The sequence below is a fragment of the Marmota marmota genome, unplaced genomic scaffold (assembly GCF_001458135.2).
Source record: "Marmota marmota marmota unplaced genomic scaffold, marMar, whole genome shotgun sequence".
NCBI classification, from domain to species: Eukaryota; Metazoa; Chordata; class Mammalia; order Rodentia; family Sciuridae; genus Marmota; species Marmota marmota.
The window spans coordinates 4,326,853-4,348,422 of record NW_026000005.1 but is presented as its reverse complement, the minus strand read 5'-3'; the positions used below and the strand labels follow the sequence as shown (position 1 = coordinate 4,348,422).

At 35.2% G+C, this 21,570-nt stretch overlaps 1 protein-coding gene across 7 annotated transcripts in view; it reads left to right on the top strand.

The window, feature by feature from the left end:
* Pde1a (phosphodiesterase 1A) overlaps nt 1–21,570 on the top strand; it is a 349,265-nt gene that overhangs the window by 84,358 nt on the left and 243,337 nt on the right. The window contains exon 1 of one of the 7 annotated variants that reach the window (XM_048808125.1): nt 17,267–17,748. The exons of the other annotated variants lie outside the window; for them this stretch is intronic. Coding sequence (XP_048664082.1) covers nt 17,696–17,748 — 53 coding nt within the window. The 5' untranslated portion in view covers nt 17,267–17,695. Of the gene's footprint in view, nt 1–17,266; nt 17,749–21,570 lie in introns of those variants that run through there. 7 annotated transcript variants of the gene reach the window in all.

Sequence of the window (21,570 nt, the reverse complement as noted above, 5' to 3'; positions counted from 1 at the left end):
TGTTAGAGGAGGAATTGGGATTCTAGACCAAAACAGGCCACTCCAGAGATCACACTTTGTATTCTGTATTAGAGAAAGCTGTTCAATCTTTTAGAAGCAGAGAAAATTAGTAGTTAATAATTTGAACTGAACATTTCACCTCTGTGATATAGTTCAGAATTTGTTCAAACAACAAATTAGCTACTTTGTTAGGTTTTTTCCCCTCCTTACTTTCCCATTAACAAACAAATTGTCAATCTGAATAATTATTATTTGCTTTGAAATAAGTGAATATTTGTAATCAGTTCTTAAATCTGACATTTCAGATGGAGAGTTCTTAGCCTCCAAGTCTCTTATAATAACCACTCCTTACATAAAAAAGAGGCTGGACTTAATTTTAAAAAGATTTAATAGCAGTAAAAATTCTTTCTTTTCTTTGACCTGATTTTACTTATAATAAACAACATGACTTTGCATAATCAATGGGTAAGATAAATTTATGTTCTATGTTAACAGAAACTTATGAGAGTCTTGATTTCACTGGTATGCTGCTCTAACAGACCTGAGTGGTTTACCTCTCAGCACTTAGAGACTTGGTAACTGCACTTGTCTGTCATCTACTAAGCATTTTCTGATACTTTATAGGGCTGGGGGGTAGAGCTCAGTGGTAGCGTGCTGAGATTTAGCATAACTGAAGCCCTGGGTATGATCCCCAGCCCCACAAAAGAAAAAAGAAAACACTATAGCATATTCTTGGGAAATCATTTCTAAACATTTTACTTGTTATTTAATTTATTCTGGTTACATTTAAAATAATAAAACTGATGATGATGGTGTAAACACAATGCCATCACCACAATTTAAGTTTAAATGAATTAAAACATTTTCTTGTACTTTTTATCTGACATATAAGAATTTTAAATAGTGATAAATACTGAATATTTATGGCTCAGCATGTTGCCTCATTTCTATCATAATTAATTGACTAATGAGGTTCTGGTAAAATTCCTTTTGATGCTAAAGGCCCTTGACCATATTGAAAAAAATTTAAAATGTCAAATCTTGATAGAGGGTTAAAGAAAATGCTTTGAGGAGGCATGTGCAGTTTTGTGCCAACACGCTAATCTTTAAAACAGTCCAAGTATTTTTAAGCTTCAATAATGGAAAAAACAATATTGGGCAGGAATGAAACAGGAAATGTTTAAATTGTTATTGCCTTAGGTAGAAACTGATTCAAGTAATGGTATTAAAGTAATACAATATTTCAACTCTTAACGTTGCCTAAATGCTTGAATTACATTCTTATACTATGGATATTCTTCTTTAGTATAGCTTTCACACTGAAGCTAATATGGTTTTTATTGGCATAAAATATTTTCCTTTAAACTCGCAGATCAGCTCTCTACAATAATATTTATCAGTTTCAACTCTCCTAAAAGGAATCACCAGCATTCATTGGAGCCTAGGAAAAATAATCCTGTTTAGAGGCAAAACAATGTCATTTGATTTTATGTTTGATGGGAAAATGGAATGTTTATTTTGAGGAGATAGCTCAAGGCATAAACTACTTCAAGAAATTTGTTTTAGGTTGTTTTTAAATCCATTCACTGACTTTAGACTATTTAGTCGACCTTGTGAGACCTTAATATTTACATTTTATAGGAAGTTTCTTTATATTTCCTCATCGTCTTCTGGAAGTATTTATATTTCTCTATCTTTGGTAAATGGTACTAAAATGTTAAAATCCTTTGCTTTTGGTCTATACTAACCTTAAATGCTGAGAAAAACAGTCAATCACTCTTCAGCAGACAGAAACTCAATCACATTGAACATTCAAACATCACATTATGCATTTCCAAACATAATTATAGTATGGCCTAACATAGTCTAAAATTCCATTTTCCACAGCCAATAAAAACAGTTTTCTGGCCCAGATCCAAAATATGCCAAGTTTAACTTGTGTATCTCAGGACTGTTTTAGCATACTAAACCCCAAAGGGTTAGCTATCTTTTCCACTCCTTTTCCTTGTTCTAGTCAAAAAGGAGAATAAAAGTCCTAAATTAAGCACTGAAGGTATTTTCTAAGAAAAAATAGTTATATAATTACATATGCAAACATGTACATGTGGATAGACTGATACAAGTTCCTTCTACTTAGATAACAGGATATAGAAACTAAAGCCTTGGTGATTTGAGGAGGCACATGTAGAGAAGATAAATGCTGATTGCTATGAAACTGTCATTGCTTCTAACCTTCCTTAGTGGATAGAGCAGGAAATACAGGTATATACAGGTATAGATATATAGATATATATAAGATTTCTTTGTAGACTCAAAATTCGTAGGTAATATCTTGCTAAAGTATGATATAGATATGCATTTATTAATTGCCAGCCTACTTTATTTAAAGCAGTGTTAAAGAAATGTACAGAATACAAAAATGAGTTATTCCCTTATCTCTGCATAAAAATAGAGAGAAATGTTACAGTAAATAGTGAACCAAAAAAATATAAGAGCTATTGCTACTGTACTGTCAATGCCTTGGAAGTGGAAATAAAGATTCACAGCAGCTACAAAGAAGGGACATCCATCTCAGATCTGATTCTCAAAGAAGACTTCTAGAAGCAAAAGACAGCCACAATGAGAGTACACAACAAGCCAAAAGAGGCTGAGAGGAGAACTTTAGGAAGCATGTTCTAAGCATAGAACTTGATAAATTTGTGGAGGGAGAATATAATGATTTAGGTAAACTTAAAGTAGTTCAGTATGGCCAAAGGCTAAAACTTGTGGAGTAAATGGATGGGTGGGGAGATTTTGAGAGATATAGTTAGATTCACATCCCCATCTCTTTTTATTTTTTATTTTGAGACAGTATTTTAGTACGTTGCTTAGGTCTCACTGAATTCCTGAAGCTGGCTTTGAACTTGTGGTCCTTCTGCCTCAGCCTCCTGAGCTGCAGGGATTACAGATGTGCACTCCAGGCCCTGGCTATTTTGACCATCTTGATGGTATCAGGAAATGACTGAGAGATTTTAAGCAAATGGGAATTCTACCTTTAAGAGGTTTTATTTGACTATCAAAGATAATATATACACACATAATTACTATCCAAGATAGAAGTTTTGCATGTCCCAGGAAAATCAGAGGAAGAATAATATGTAAGTGAAAGTTTGGAAGATCCACTTGAAGAGGTTTGGTAAACCTCAGTAAAGGTGGGACATTTTGGTTTGGCTCAAAAGGGTCAGATATTACTCTTTTAAAAAATTTACTGATTTGTTAATCACTATGAACATAAGCAATATACAGAAGTTAGTATCTCAAAGTTTTTAAACCTGCTTCTGAAGTATGGTAGTATTATAAAGTGTTGATGTAACAAAATTTATTGTAAGATACAAAATTTCAAGATAATTCTGAATCATACATTTCCTTTGATTTATTTTTGAACTCTAAGAATTCAATATAACTTAAAATCCTTTTAAAGCCATAATATCCTTATAGATATTTCATTCTTAGGGTCCAATCTAAAATAATATATTGCATTTAGTTGTCACATCTCTTTAGTCTTTAAATCTGGAACAGTTCTTCAACCTTCTTTGTGTTTTTGACCTTGACATTTTCAGAATACAGGATAATTATTGGTAGACTCTTCTTCACCTTGTTTTTTTCTGGTATTTCTAGACATATAAAATTAAAAAATTTTTTCCTACTAAATTGAGTAGGTTTATTTTTATGTTTTGTCAGGAGGCACATAATGTTGGTTGTCCTAATAGTGATGTAATAACAGTAATATTCCACTTTTTAAAAACTCTGAATTAATTAGAAGTTCAAAGAAAGATACCTCGAGACTACAAATATCCTGTTTCTTCCCCATCAGATTTTCACCCCTGGTTTTAATATTTATGATTTTCTAACTCCATCATTCCTTTGGTATTTATTAGTTCATGTTTTCCTGTAAGGAAGTGCTTTCTTCCCACTGTAATCATTCATTTATTTATATCAGTAATGACTCATGGATTCTCATTTTATTCAGAAGGCAATGCATCACTCACCATCCATCTGTATGTCTGTTTATCTATGTATGTATGTATGTATGTATCTATCTATCCATCCTACAGTTCATACTGTTACCCACAAATATATCTGTCCAATGCCATAAGGTATATTCTATTCTTCCTCCTTCCCATATAAGAACTTTCCTAACCCTTATCCCCTTTATCTTTCATACTTCTTTGCTCAAGAAATTTTATATAAAATGATTATGTATAAATTTATGCATTTATAAATTTATGCATTCTTGAATCCATAGAAAATTTTCTGAGAAAAGGAAGAAAACTAAGGGAAAATTTGTATTAAAGCTATAGTAATTAAACCTCGGCAGTAATAGCACAGAAAATCAAAAGAGAGAGCCAAATAAACATGAAACTTAATGTAGGATGAAAGTAACATTTTAAACAGGGGAAGAAATTAAGGGTATTTTAAACTATTGGCATGATAGATAAAAGATTTAGAAAAATGAAATTGTATCATAATATTAAAGTATGCCTTAAATTTTAGGTGTGGTAATTCATTTTTCAAGATAGAAATATTTTTAATTGGAATATACATATTTTTAAATGATATAGAAAATGTGTATTTATTTTTCATGAATAAGGTCACAAACAAATTTGCTATCATTGAGTGGAAATATATAACACCTGTGTATAGTTAGGAAATATAGACAACTATGTCATATAATATAAAGGGCACCTATGACTAAATAGTGTTCCATCAATCTGCCATAATTACTCACCAGAAGGTTCTTGATAAAAATGTCTGTGAATGGAATAGCAGGTATTTGTTATCTGCAAATATATTGCCAGAATTGATTTCCTTGTCAGGTCAGTTGCCTCACACCACCATTTTTAACTAATGAAACATAGGGCAGTTAAGTTTTTATAGAAATCAGGATGGAAAGAAATTATGTCAAATATTGACTATAGATGTTGCTGCAGTTTGGCACTTATCTCCCAGATATCAAAATGGGAACACTAGGATTCATTTTTGGAAAGGAATATGAAGGTTTAGGAGACAACCTCTTCATACTTGAGTTATATGCCCAGGGTCTGCACAGTGTCATTCTTTCCGTACATGGAATAACCACAAAAGAAGTTCATCCAAGTCAATGCCAAGCTGACAAAGACAAAATCAGGACAACTTTGTCATGCTCTTCTCTTGGATTCATCCCTCTGTTGAGTTCCTATACTCGTCCTCACAAAAGGAAACACTGCTCAAAAACTGTAAATCAAAACATCAAAGTAGAAACAAAACAAAACTACCTTGAAGCTAAATGTTGTCATGTAAACAGTCATATTTCTTCTTTCTGTCACCTCAAATATTTGTACAGTTAGCCCATATCTTTCTTTTATTTCCTTTGGTGCAATTGACTGCAGTGTTTGTTTGGTAAACCTAGTAAAAATTTCTTCATGTTTTCTCTAAACAAGAACATTCATGTTTATAGTTTCATATGTAGGCAGCCTTCCCCCAACACCACATTTAATCTCCATAGCTGACTTTCCTTTTTCATAACCACTCTCACCCAGCACCACTTCAACCGTCTCCACTTGGACCTTCCTTTGGTACTTACTGCATATTCAATATGCTTCTCCAGTGAACTTTCCATCTTTTTTCTTCTTACTACCAATCTGGGTCATTTTACATCATTCTACAGATAATAAGCAAGAAACATCAGCATCATCTAGGAATCCTTTTCTTTTTCAGTACACCTAATTATTCACAAAGCCCTATGCTTTGTCCCTTTTGATTTCTCCTGAATATGTAAATTAATGCCTTTGTGTTACTTCAAACCATAACCATTTCTTACCTAGATGACCCTAACACATTTTTTTTTATACTGATGTCCCTGCACCCACACTGGTAATCCTCAAATTATAGATCCTATATTTTTACAAGTGAGATCTTTCAAAACTGCAAAGCAGAAGGTGCCATTTCCCTGAGAGCAGCCCACCCGTGTCTCCTCATTTCCTATTGATATAGCCTTAGTTCCACAGTATGGCATATATGCATTGGTCTGTAATTTTCCAGCTTCATCTGCTGCCACTCTCCTCCACACTTATCCCCAACTCATACCAAGCAAGATACCTGCCCCTTCCTGAATAATGGTAATTGAAGCTTCTCTGTGTGTGTGTGTGTGTGTTTTACCTATTTTTGACAGAACTATCTTTCCACCACTTTGTGTTTCTAATAGTCAGTCCTTCCCTGGTGAGTTTCTGATCACTGGCTGAAATTTGCTAAAATAGCATAATTTCCTCTATAAAACTTCTGTTCTTTCTGAGCTTTCTGTATACATTTTATTTATTTTATGAATGCACTTACTGAATTATATTGAAATTCCTTAAAAAGCAGATTATATAATTTTTAAACTTTATCCTTTTGAACACAGGGCACATCATTTATCTCATTGGCAGAGGAGCTCACCATGCTACTTTCCAAGGTAGTAAATAAGACAAAAATTTATCTAAAAAAAATCACAGTTTACCTTTTAATATGCCTTAGATATGGCCCTGTTGGAGACCAAAATATACTCCTCAGTAAGTCTCACACAGACAGTTTTACTCTATTGTTGGGACAATGTATTGTTTCTTTAGTTTGGGATGTAGAAGTTGATGCAAGATAAGTTTTATCTTTAAATACAAATAGTATTCAGTGAGATGAAATTCTTAAGATTGGAGATCAGGAGAACAGAAGATTCATTTCTTCCACCTCAGAGGCAATTGAGGGTGAGCTGGACTGAGAAAGCAAGAAGGAATTCTGTAGTTGATGGGAGGGTGAATAACTGGATCTTGGCGGTCCCTTCAGATTCCAGGAATCTATTATTCTATTAATATCAACTCATTATCTCAAGGTCAAAAAGTAGATATCCAAGAGTTCTTATACTGAAACAATACATACTTTCAAAATAGCAGGAGTGTTCTGTATTTGCACAACTGAGAGTGTGTTTGGACTCCCCACAACCTTAAGAAAGATAGAATTGATCATTCTATTCTATTCAATTGAATCTAATCTGTTGACTTGAGCTTATCTTTGGAAAAAGATCATCAATGAAACAGGAGTAAGAGAAGAGAGTGAGGCTTAAATTACAAACTGATTGCAAGGAACTGAGAAAGGGAATCAAGGTAAAACATGGGAGGCACTAGTTGGAAAAGTTCTGGGTTCAAACCTTCACTTTGCCAGTCCTAGCTCTGCAATTTCAACTAACTCTAAAATAGAGATGCTAGATACTAATTTATAACCCAAACTGTCTTCAGAAAAATTCAGTATGATTGGGTTTGTGGAGCATTCAGCAGTGTTTGGTAGAGAGTTTATGTTCCATAAATGACAGCGATTCTTTTAGTAGAATGTAGGCTCTACATAATCTCAAGTAATTCTGAGCTCTATAAGTCTATGAATGGGGCCCATATCATTTTAGTGAAGGTGAGATATCTTATGATGTGATTTTGAAAGAAGGTAGGGAATTTTAATCAATCAATTAATTTTTTAATGATTTGAGTTGTTTTTGGACACACTTTTAAGAGAGAGAATTGTCTCACAAACACATGCTCTAGTACTGGAGAGTCATTCCACAACCTCATTTTAAAGCTTATTCTGACCTTATTTTTTTTTCCTGGAATTTCTCAGTGCTGTTTTCACCAAAAGTTGTGTTTATCCACTTTTGTTTGGTGAAGATCAAACAGAGAGTAAATGATAAGATTTATACTTATAAAGCCTTTAAATATTTAGTCTTCTGCTTTTCTTGGTTCACTGATTCATGTTTGTAAGAGGATTATGTCATGAGAATAACCCAAATCAAACTAACATGTCTTTGAAATCAAGACTGAATTGCCATTAGGGTTCAACCAAATTCAGATTATCCAAGAATCATATTCTTAAAGGTATGGTTAGCTAAGATGCTTTTTTCCTTTAGGACTGCTGTTAAAACTAAGAATATGATCAAGGAGAGGCAGTGCAATATGTTAGCAAGAACAAAGCTGTTGGCAGCTGACGGAATTGGATTCAAGTCCTGTTGTGGTAACATACCAACTGCACAGCCTTTGGCAAATTATGGAATTTTCTCAACTCTGTAGTTTCCGTGAGTGTGAAATGAACATTTGTGAATCTACCTTTTAGGTGTATTCTGAGGAACTAACTGAAATAGCACATATATAGTGCCTGGCACACAATAGACGACTGGTGAGCACACGTCAAACTCTCCTGCTTCCACACTTTCCGATGTGTTAGGTGGAGAAAAGATCAGATGAGAGGAGATTGTTATTTTTCAGGAATACATAGAAAAATGAAGTTTCACAATGTTAAAAAAGATGCAGAATTTCTTAAACTTGATTTCTAGTATTCTTTTCTAGTAATGGGCCATGCATCAGATAATGTAAGTAGCCAATGTGTCCAGTGCCAGGCTTGGGGAAAATGTGATTGATCAGTTTTAATCTTGCTTGGAATTTGAATTTAGACTTAATAAAATGAGGGGCTGGGATTGTGGTTCAGCGGTAGAGCGCTCGCCTAGCAGGTGGGAGGCCCTGGGTTTGATCCTCAGCACCACATAAAATAAATAAGTAAAATAAAGATATTGTGTCCAGTTACAACCCAAAACTAAATATTAAAAAGAATTTTAAAAAAGAATTAATAAAATGAATGTACAAATAAATTATGGTGACAGTTGGTCATAGAACAACTGATAGTAATGATAAATTGATATGAAAAATAAGATAATTTTAGAGGAGATTAGCAAGAATAAATCATTACAATAAAGCTGAAGTGTGGAGAACAGTTGAAGCAAAGAGCAAAGCTAAGCTGGAATGAGTTTTTTGTTGTTGTTTTCGTTTTTTTTTTTTGGTACTGGGGATTGAGCTCAGGGACACTTGACCACTGAGCCACATCCCCAGCCCTATTTTATATTTTATTTAGTGGCAGGGTCTAACTCAGTTGCTTAGCACCTCGCCATTGCTGAGGCTGGCTTTGAATTCACCATTCTCTGGTCTCAGCCTCCCGAGCCACTGGGATTACAGGTGCGTGCCACCAAACCTGGTTCTGGAATGAATTTTTTGAGGCATGAATAGATATATAAGGGTATAAAAATATATCATCTATACTTATGCTCCCTACTGATAACTCATTTTTGTTTTAGAAAGGCACAGGGATGGTGACCTACTTCTATACATCTGGGTTATTCACACAGATCCTATTATACAAACTACTGAAAGTTTGGCTAATTCAGTGACTACTTTTATTCAAAGTCAGTGTGAGTCATTATTATCTCTATTGCTGTCTAATTCTTAAAGCCTGGAGAAGTCAATAGGTCAGCGTTTAGGAATTTTCCATTTAGTGACATTGATTCAATTCATTTCTTGGTGGTAGTTCTGCACATTTGCTCATAGACGTTACTGGAAGCTCAAGAAAGATTAAAATAAAACACTACTAATTGAATTTAGGGTCAGTTTGAAAACAAAATTCAGAGGAAAGCTGCTAATGATGACTCAGTGCTGAAGCTACGTTGATGAGCTAGCGATGGACTTAGGAGCTGAGCAGGAAACAAACAAACCTCAGTGTGCAGCTACTTTTGAACAACTTTCTGCTAACTGGACAATTGCAGATAAGAATATATTCACCATATTGGGAGAGTAAGCAAACCTCTGAATTGTATGCTTTTAAACTGTGGTATCACATGGATCATTTCTCTGATGACAACCTTTCCTCTTAGGTGATGGTGGGTCCATCTTGAACTCTTTAGGGTAATGTGCCTGCTCAGGGCTTTTGAAACTCTGCCTGCCTGTCCTCTTGGTCTGCTTGGTGAATATCTTTAATTCCTTCAAGCCCCTGTGTACCTTCTCCTTCTGATTTTTTTCTGACTCAAAGGGAATTTTATATCAAGGAGGTTTCTTTTTGTAATGTTCCTTTAACTCCCAATATACCACAGTCATTTCCTTTTCCAGTAGATTTGTATATTGCTTGGTTCCACACTGAGTGGTGGGTGTTTGACTATGAGAATCTGTTTTCCATGATTTCCGCTGTTGTTGTTGATGTGTTCACGGAATGTCACCCTACTCAAAGGAAGTTGTCTGCCTGCCAGCTCTACAGGCTGTCAGAACCTGTAGGAGTGCTAATTGGAGCCAACCAAATGTTAACTGACCTGCTTCCACATTCCACTGACAAAGGAATTTCTACTCTATGAAGTAGAAGGTTCAGTTCTGCTGGATATAAATGGCTGGGAAGTTAGCCAATCAGGGGAACAGCTTTTCCTTGTCACTAGAAGCTATAAATTGGACTTCCTGATTTATTTTAGAAAATAATAAAAAAATGTATTTTGTTATTGAATATGTAGACAACAAACTTTAAAAAGTTGAAAGAATCTAGTTTGAAACTATGCACTGAATAGACTCTGTACTTCCCCTCCCCATCCATTCAAAAAAGACAATGTTTTTGGTGAAATTGGGAACCATTATGAAAGTGATTCTCAGTTGTATCATCAATTTTTAGTATTTCCATTTACTATGTGTATAATTTGTTACCTCCAAAATTCAGGGGTTACCAAGCTGGTAGAAAAAACTCCTCAGTAGGAGGGACTAAAGGCCCTCTAAAGGTGGCTTTGTGCAGTATTGGGTTAGCTTGTTCTTTCTACCTTCTGTCATGAGGGCACACAGCAAGAAGACCCTCAGTACACCAGACACTGGCACCTTGATCTTGGACTTCCCAGCTTCCAGAACTGTGAAAAAATAAAATTCTCTTCTTTATAAATTACTGACTCTCAGGCCTTTTATGATAGCAGCATGAAGTGGACTAAGACACCAATTGTATTTGTTCTCAGATATGTAAAGCTCCTGATCTGAAATAGTGTAATGACTAATATTTCAAGATGAAACACATAAAAGTATTTGGAGCATTGCCAGGGATCAGTAATAGTCTATTTTTAGGTTCTTACAGTCATAAATATGAGGAAAAATATATTTTAAGTACAACTCGAGTAGGTTTATTTTTACAGTGATCAAGAAGAGTTAAATGTTCTAATCTTTTCCTCCGTGTATTTTGTGGAATGAGTTTATTTATTGAAGTGAAGAATTTGTGAACAAATAATTACATAGATTCTGATACACACAGATTATGAGGGAAACAAAGACATGCAATATCCTATCAACTTCTGACGGTGTTGTCAAATGAGATAACCTGTTTGAAGAGGAAACACTGCCACTGAAATCCAAAGGAGTAGGATTAAGAGAGTTTCAAACAGAGGCAAGAGCATGTACACAGGAGGCAGGAAATATATGGAGTGCTTGAGGGAAAAGAAGCCAATGCACTTGATAGGGAATGGGTCAAAAGATCAGAGTTTTGAGATGTAGTAGAGGGAGGTGAGGGCCAGATCAGGTAGCAGGTTGACAGGACAGTATGGTCAGTATATTCATTGTGTGCCCACTAAAATGAACAAGTAAAAAAAACTTTATAATATAATGGGGGACATTGTTTTTCTTTTTTACATTTTGATTGCCATTACCTTTTTTTTTCTGTCATCAGAGGCCTCCATCTGCCTCATGCAGGGGTAGGGAGTGGAAATGATGTTAGCAAAGAAAGATAAGAAATTCAGCTTTGAGGGTTTTGGCTCCGTGGTAGAGTGCTCACCTAGCACGTGTGAGGCACTGGGTTTGACTCTCTGTACCACATATAAATAAATTAATCAAATAAAGGTCCACTGACATCTAAAAAAAAAAAAGAAAAGAAAAAGACAAAAAGAAATTCAGCTTTGAATACCTCACCATTTGGGTATTCACTAATGAGTTGTGTAACACAATAGTCCTGCAATCCAGACTTTGTTCTCATTAAAGTTTACAGACTTGTACAGTAGGTTTATTATATACAATGGACAATGGGTACTTACGAGACAAATCCAGAGATTTTTCTGCCATAAAGCATAGGAAAGCTCATCTCTTCTGCCCTGGAAATGCACAGAAAAGAGAACTCAAAGAAAAAGTATTTTCTACAAGTGGTCATCTTACATCTTACCTGTAAGATGAAATCTCACCATAGGAACATATTCACTTGACAGTGAAAGCCTGAAGCAGAGAGGATGTTGCTGTGGCTTAGAGTTAGCTATGAATTATAATGTGGCCAATCCCAAACCTTCCTCAGTGCCTGTGTAGAATAGAGATCTAAGGAAACCCTTCCAGTCCTGTAGGGATCCCAGAGTTCAGTTGAGATGGGACAATGTATCTGTCAAGATCTTGCAATGCTCACTGCAAGGGGTCAGAGGATCCTACACAGATGCCAAAGGGTTAATAGTTTCACTTGACATCCAGAGAGGGGATCTGGGTGAGATTTAGAGAAACTGGCAGCATTAGGGAAGACAGAGTGGCTCTGCCAGCAGGAAATGACTACTCTTTCCTGAATGAGTCAAATGAATAGAGCAGCCATGGATTTGGGCTGTAGACAGACAAGGGACACTATGAAGACCAGGGTATGCAAGGAGAGAAAGGACCTGCAGATTTAGTCACAAGGCTACCTCATCTTCTTATAAACTCAGTTATCTCCTTGGAAACAAACAAACAAACAACAAACAACAAAAAAACAGTGGATAGGAGAAAATACAAAAGACTGAACATTTTACCAGAAATGACTGAATTTTTGAAAAATAATACTTATATAAGAAGATGACAAAATGGCATATGATTACTTTTTTTTAATATGTTAACATATTTAAGAAATAACCACTAAGTGTCTCTTATATACCATGCACACAGAATAAAACAGACCCTAGCTGGGCATGGTGGCACATGCCTGTAATCCTAGCGGCTTGGGAAGCTGAGGCAGGAGTTCTAAGCAACTCAGGGAGACCCTGTCTCTAAATAAAATACAAAATAATAGTTCTGGGGATGTGGCTCAGTAGTTGAGTGCCACTGAGTTCAATCCCTGGTACTCACCCCCCCAAAAAAAATAAATAAATAAACAGACCCTGGTCCCTGCCTCTGTGGAGCTTACCTACTAGTGAAGGTAGTTCAAAGTTGAAGTCATAAAAAAGCAAAGAGTAAAATTAGAAAAAATAAAGATGCTGCAATTTATTTTCATATATGAATAATGTACTATATTTAAAATTCTACAACAATGTGGATGAGAAGTATTCTGTTGGTTGGACATTAAATTTAAATGACTTGCATTTTGTCATAGAGTCAGTGAGGGAGTCTCAGAATTTCAGAGCAGGAAAGGACCTTGGAGTTCATCTGGCCCAACTTAGTTTGAGTAGTGAGGAAACTGACATCAGATAGGGAATTGCAGAGAAAATTGATGCTAGAACTGGTGTTTAAATATATGTTCTTTAATATGAGTCCAGGGTTCTTGATAGTAGAATAGATCTTCTCTTGAGATCTTGGTAGAAAACATTCTGCAATTAGCCTATTTCATTCACCTTGATATCAGAAGGCCCAGTTTCTAGAGTTGGTTCTTATGAGCATTGAGAACGTAATGGGCGATTCTATGGTAGTTAAGTAGAGTAGGGGGTTAGGATAATAGACACTCGCTAGAGTGTCTATTAGTTGATTCTCCTCTTTCTCCATGAAATGTGAAACATGGCCCAGAAAGAGCACAAGCAACTTCAGGAGCAGAGTGCCTGCTTACATGACAACATATGTAGTAGGAATATCTAGTTTATCGCTCTACCACGCACAGGTTAACTTCTTAATCAGTTGTGAAAGCTGTAGCAAGAAGTTCATTATAAAAAATGAATAAAATGCTGAAAGCTCTGAATGACTTACGTGGAAAGGATAAATCAGGTTTAAGTTCTCTCTGAAAGGTTGCCACTCTCACTTACTTGCTGCTATAACCTTTTGCAACTGGGGGAAGGCAGAGCTGAGTTGAGTACACCAGGAATGATTCATGCACTGCCACTCACCTTATGGTTCAGTTGATCAAGTAATGTTCCCCTTTCCTGATACAATATTTATAGTCCAGGCAAATGAGAATTATAGTATTACCTGAATTTAATGTACATGTATTTTAATTACATTGAGGTCTAGGTGCTTTTCTGGGGCAGTATCAAATGTACAGTATCACATGTACACTTATTTCATCCTTCATATGTGATATGTCAAAAAATAAAAAATTGGGAATGACTGAAATGAAGTTCAATGTATATTATATTCTAATCATACTGAAGGCTAGCTTTAACCCTGGTGCAAGAAGAGAGGCAAAAGGGAAAGAAGCAGATTTTTTTTTTCAAAAATGAAAATGATAATATTTATGTATATATTGATAAAACCTAAAATACCATCTAATCCTTTCTTTCTTTCTTGCATTTTCTTTACCCTATCCCACTTAATTTAAAATGCCTTTAAATGTGTAACTTGTGACATTGTGTCAAACTATGTTGAAAACAAGAAAAACACACGCTTGGTCTCAGATTTGGCTAAACTTCTATGGTTAAAGAGACAACTTGCTGATATATTAATTTCCTGTCACTTGGGTGCATAATATCAACCGATCTTTCTGCCATTGCATGCTTTGTCACTTGAGTATTACAGAGCCAGAGAACCAGCAGTAAAAAAGAAAAAACTCACCTGATTACCATGATCATTGAGAGACACTTGTAGTATACTTTTGGTTTGGAAGTCATATGAATTGATCCATCTATTTTATCATACAAAATGTGGTAGTTAAGATGGGTATATTGGTTTCAGCTGAGTTTGCTGAATTGCCTATTATGACTGTATTTAACAGTTCTGAGAGGATTTGGGATGTATGCCAGCGTGTTATATATGTTTGAGGTATATGTGTGTGTGTATGTGTGAGTGTGAATATGTGTATGTGTGTGTGTGTGTGTGTGTGTGAGAGAGAGAGAGAGAGAGAGAGAGAGAGAGAGAGAGAGAGAGGAGAGAGAGGTGTTAAGACAGTAGGACTGTATTTGTTTTACCATACCAGGAAAAATATAAACACCATTTCTGATGTCTGCCTCCAGAAAACAAAACTTTTCATAATAAATTACACTTAGTCCACTTTATAACAGAGTTAGCCTGATTATTTATGCCATAAATTTTAGCATTTTGCACAGCACAGTTGTGTTAATATAGGAAATTATTTTTGTAACTTAAGCAATAATAGTGAGGTCTTTTCATCTTATTGAATATCATGTGAAAAACTGACTAAGTCAGCAAAGGAAACTTTCCTTCCCAATATCCAATTTAAGTACTCTTTGAGAAAAAGCTAATAAAAACATTTTTAAATAGATATTTTTTTCTTTGTGCTAAATGGATATTTGTAGGTATTTTTTTATTGTTTTTTTTTGGCATTGAGATTGGGGGTTAAATACGGCTTATTGCATATGTAACTTTAACTTATCTCTCTTAATCACTTAAGAGAAAATATATATATCCATCATAAGGAAGATCTTATGGATTTCCTATGATTAATTTATCAACTTTCAGGTTCTTCAGTTGATAATCAAGTCTTTTAGCTTCATGTTAGCATACTTGGCTTGCTATTCAAATTGCACCTTGGCTAGTTGTTTATAGGTATTTGTTTTGAGTTTCTTCTATCATATTTATGAAAAACCATCTTACATTTTTAAATTTAAAAGTAGACAAAATTAATTTTTAAAGTTTTTGAGATAATTCTCTTGCATTGTCCCTCAGGAGGAATTTTTATGTTAAAATAATAGTAAGATAGGTAAACCATGACCAATGAAATTAAATTCTATTCACAAATGCAAAAAAAAAACTTTCAAGAAAACTGCACAATGTTTTACTTGTGTACCTTCCTACATAACAAAGAAAGCCACAGCAAGTTTGAATGTAGGTGGTCTCCATAATTAACTGCTGCATAGAACATATGTGATAATGGTGGAAACACTGATTTAGATGTCACTATATAAATAAATATCTATATGAATGCATGTAATATAAAATAAATTTATTTAAAAGTCTACAGGTTATGTGTATAGATTTTGCAGTATCAGACATCAGAACTTCCATGTTAACTTATTTACAAGAAGCAAACTAATGATATTTGTAAATAAAATGATAGTACCATAACAGATAGAAAAGAACCATATAATTTAATTAATATGATAACTTCATTTTATGAACAAGTCAACCAGGGCACAGATAGGTCAAGAAATTTGCCAGTGATCCAGCATGTTCATGATAGAACCAGAACTAGAACCCATTCATTTTGTTATTAGTGCTCTCAGACTGACTACATTTCCTATTCTGAATTAGAACTTCTTGATAAAGTCAATGATTTGTTATTCTCCTCTCCTTCCTTGTCTCTCCTCTGGGAAGAAAATCAAAAGGTATTCTTGCTCCTCCAGAAGTATTTGGATAGTGCTAAGGACTACAGGTCCTGTCCTTCTTTGTGACACTTGATTCTTGTTTTCATGGATCATTCAGCTAAAGGCATGTGTGTGGCTCATTTTCCTCCTTCATTAAATGTATACTTTAAAAATATTTTAACCATGCTTTGAGATCATTGTTTTATCACATACCAAACCTCTGGCCTGGAACCTTATGACATTATTAATTGAGCAGGAACTTCGTTAGCCATCAGGAAAGTCTCCAAAACAGGATTTGTTGAAAAATGAGAATTCACATTATCTGGAACTAGAATAAGAGTTCCTGCAGTGCAAGACTAAGTTTTCTAAATAAAACAGTTTTTAATGTCATTTATTTTCAGTTGTTCACATACTCTTTTATACCTTCTTGTCTTTCCTTTTATTTTTATAAATTCAAATTCCATCATATAATAAAACCTTGGACTCCCAGGCTGTTTGCGGGATTTATGTGTGTGTGTGTGTGTGTGTGTGTGTATTCATGCATGTGTTTTCATTTCTTTTTCTGCAGTGCTTCCTCTTAGTTGGAAAGCCTCTTTTGAGTATAGACATCTAGGTACAATGTCACCAACAGAATTGAGCAATTTTTGTTTTTCTAACTTCTGTACCTCTGGCAAGCCTCACATGGGCTTCTATCAGTGTAATGGCATCTTCAACTTGAGCCAAGTGCAGGTTATTAGGTTACAAGTGCCAAAAATGATGAGCCGTCTCCACACTTCATCCAGCATGAATAAAAGCAAGATTGTAAAATAATTATAATCTCTTGAAGCAGAGCCAGCCCTGCAACCCGAGCCCATCTTTCTTCATTAATTTGTATACAGTTCTTATTTTAACAGGACAAACTTTTTTTTCAGAGGGTACTCACATGGGACTGCTGAACCAGCTGTACAACTTTTATTTTGAAGAAAAAAAGTTGAGCCTCAGAACAGGCTGTTTTAAAGACAGGGAGGGACTTATCCTTTCCGAGCTTGACCAGCATGTGGAAAGAGCGCTCTCATGGCTGCTGCAATAACTTAGGGAGCTCCTACCTGGGTGACACTTGGGGTAGGCAGTTTTCTGTTTGTTTTGTTCTGTTTCCGAGGGCCCCGTATGCTCCTCTGGCCCATATCAACGTGACTCTTGGTGGTTTTTGCACACCCTGCTCTGTGGGGGAGTGCCCCAACGTGCCTGTCTTATGTGGCCTCTATGGACACACTGCTCAGCTGGCAGAGAGCAGGGAAGTTTTCTCCCAGCACCCAAAAAGAGAAAGAGGAAACCACTTTTTCCTTCTGGCCTCCTTGCAGCACGATAGATCAGGATAAGCTTCCACATTCCTTCCCTGGATTTTCTGGAGTGGCTTCCAGGAAGAAGTTCAACTTTCACCTTTAAATGGATGACCACGTCACAATCAGGAAGAAACATCTCCAAAGACCCATCTTTAGGTGAGTAATGTTAGTCCCAGGTGGCTCAAGCGCTCTCAGGAACAATCCTTCCTCTCCTTCATCCTTAACTTGGGGATTTGCACAGTAAGATACAGCAAAACAATGAAGAATGCCTGAAGTTAACTTTGTGCATGCTGAAGGAGTCCTTTTATTTTCTATTTTCTGAAACTCTGTACTCAAGCTCTTATCAACTCCTCAAAATATATTTTAAAAAATCTTAACTATTCAAGCACATGAGTGACACTGCACTGGAAAAAACTTTTGAAACATTATGCAATCCCTCACAGTTTCTGAGGGCTGTGGCACAGCCCTCCGAATAGGAAATATTGTGCTTGGTTCTTTCAACTGATTACGCTCAAGGGCTGTGTTTTAGTGCTGCAAATGCTAGATCTTCTGAAGTAATGTGTTGTGAGGTAAATTTGAACTTGAGAGCTACTGTTCTAGAGTTCCCATTTTATAGCTCATTCAGGAATATCAGACCAACAGTTCAGGAAATAATGGGGCAATAGGAAAAATTGTACACTGTGGGAAAAATCTGTGGCCAGGCAAAATGTGGGTAAAGATTGAAGTATGAGCTAAGGTTTTATTTGGGAGGAAAGGACACTCTCTGTGGGAGAAGAAACTTCTCCATTGATTCTTTAACTCCTGATTCCTTAGCTTATGTACTTTTAGTAATTTTAAAGTAGCTAGAAAATGAACACAACAATTGCTTCCTCATAAAACAGATTTCTTTAAAAAGAAAGATTTATATATCAGTTTTAGGCTTTTCCCAAGCAACATTCTAAACATGTAGAGATACTAAACATTATCAATAGAAAGTGTTAAAGTCAAGTTGCAACCACTGGCTGTTGATCTAGAATTAAATACAGAATAATAAAGTATATGGATGGAATTCCTGGCATTCTGTGGTTGTTACATAATAAATAATAGTGGACTTTAAAGACTATAATTATGTTAAGTATGACCATTTTTTTGTGTATTAAAGATTTCTACAATATTACTAATAAAAACAACATACTTTCATAATGCTTAAGACACAGGGCTAGTGCAAATTTGTTTTAAATACTTCTTTGACCCTAAATTATACTTAAGTTCATACATATGCTTTTTATGATTTTTTTATTCAGTACTGGGGATTTAAACCAGGGCATCATGCTAAATTCATACAGTGGATTTAATATCACAATCTGTACCTACTTAAATATGTATTTGCAAATACTATGGAGCAACTGCAGTAAATAATAATAATAATAATAATAATAATAATAATAAATCCAGAACGGCTTCCCAAATGTGAATTCACCTGCCAAATATCCTCAAAACTTCTCCTTATCCTAAGTAATTATTCTCTACTTTTTCCCAAGTGCACATGTGATTTCAAAAAGGCAAGATAGTTGCACTGATGATTCCAAATTCAACTCCAATAAGATACCACTCAAAAAGACCACCCATAGTAGTTTGGGAAGGCAAGGTACTGGAAAAAAAAAACAGGTCACCTAGCCATTATTGATGATGTATTATCCCACTGGGGAGTGCTTGGGATTGAGGCAGGTGGTCTCCATGCCAAATCCACACTCAGTCCTGATGAATTGTATACTTAGGTGCTACTTGCAGGTGTATTGCAATCTAACTACACTATATGTGGTGGTTGACTTTGATAGAAAGAACAGATCCTTTGTGAAAATTGATATTCTTTGTCTAGATAACTAGAATGAAATTTAATAGATTAAAATGATGGCTTCTTGATACTGTTAATCTAAAAGAGAAAAGGTAGCTACCAGAAAGGTTATACCAGAAAATTGTTTTAAAACAAAACTAATGAAAGAAGGTCAAGGCTAGATGTGGGAATTGGGAATTTATTGATCAGCTGGCACCTTGACAATTGGCACTGCTTTGATTAGGGTTTGATGGGGATGAGGGAAAGAGAATTGGATTCAAATAATTAGGCACAATTCCTCAGAGAGAATTTTGGCTGATACTCAGTAAAATACAGCCTTGACATCCTGATAGCTAGTTGTACTCTTTTGGCAAGCTGGTACGTGGATTAGGCTTGCCTTTGGCACATTTGCTTTCATCGCATGCCACATTTCATTTTCTTTGTTGGCTTTCTTGGACAGGTATCTTGTCCCCTTGGCTATCCTGAACTGCCTAGTAACTCACATTGAGACATCTTTCTCAGACTTGACTTTTCTGGTCAGAGATCCATTTACCAGACCTTTCCTTCTTATTATGTCCTTGTCTGTGCTGTACTTCCTGAGGGACTTGCACGTGGGTTATCATATCCACTTGATTAGCAAATGTTTCACTTGTGCTAGAGAAACCAGTTACAAAATTAAAAAAAAATTCAAAAAACAAAACAAAAACAACAACCACAACTTGGTTGCTTATAAACAATTCATTTAAATGTCAATTATTGATACAGATCAGCTCAGGGATTTTTGTTTGGAAATATCTGAATTTTGACACCATTCCAAATTTCTCTATATAAGCTGCTCCCCCCCCCCCGCCCCCGTAATTAAACACTTGCATTTAATTCAACTCATTTGGTATTCTTTGAGGGACTTTGAGCTCCCTAGACATATCATCTAGTACTTACGATGGTACAATCAGATGACGTGTCACAAAAGAGACAATAGTGTCCTGGGAAAGCAGATCTGAAGAATAATTAATTTGCATATCTAAATTACCTGAGAGAGAAGAGATCAAGAGGTTTACTTATTTCTTTAAAAAGTAATTAAAAATCAACCAATAGCATAATTTCCCTAAATTTCACAAAGTAGAACTCATCCCTCAAGTGGAAAAAGTAAGATGAGAGTTTTGGAGTAGATGGTGTTCATTTAAATTCCATGGCTGAATGAGATACCAAGAAGTCTGGGAGGAATCTGACATGATTCAGATACAGTATCTAAAAATGTCTAGGCCTCCTACAATAAAGATTCCCAGATCATCTCACATAGTTAGTTACCGGTCTATTTTTAAAACATCTTCCTTGGACATTTTAGATTCATATCTTCATATCATGTCTGTAAGGCAAGGAGCAAAGGCATAGTTCCTTTAATCACTAATCAAGGAGCATCTATATCTATCATCTTGCTTTTGTATATCATGCAGAACTTTGGGATCAATGAGACTACTCAGCCTTGAGCATTTAAAATTGGTAACTCTTGAACACATTTTGTAGCTCTTTCTGCAAATGCTCTTATAGCTTAGGCTTGTCTAGATGAGTCTCCTTTTACTCAAGAGAAACACTTAAAGTTTAATCATTTCCTAGGAAGAAAACACATCACAAAAAGTATTTTCATATGTTTCAACCAACAACACTGAGTTCTGACCCTCACCACTTACATAATCAAATTAAATAGATCCTTAAAATCCAAGGTGTAAACCAACACTTAGTATTAAATGTTTTTCACGGACACATGACTTCAGGCTTTTAAAAACTTCCTTTTCTATATTCCTAGAGAAGTTTATCTCTGGCAATTATAATAATTTATCTTTATGCAAACAAGTCATCAGTTTATGTTTTAATATTATATATAGCACATTCAAGTGAAGAACCATAATGTAACTTCAGTAGAACTATAAATGAAAATATTTCAATCTTACTGTAAACTCATATTGTTTAGTAAGTTTTCAATATACACATGCTGTAAATCAACCTTAGATTGTGATATCAAGAAAAATCTATTTCTCCTCAAAAAAATATTACACCTGTATAAAGACTTTTCATCTGAATTTTATTTCCATGAAGAGTTATCTGGGATTTTACTAGAATGATCTCTTCCAATTTGATTTGATATTGCATTTTTTTTTTCAATTCTA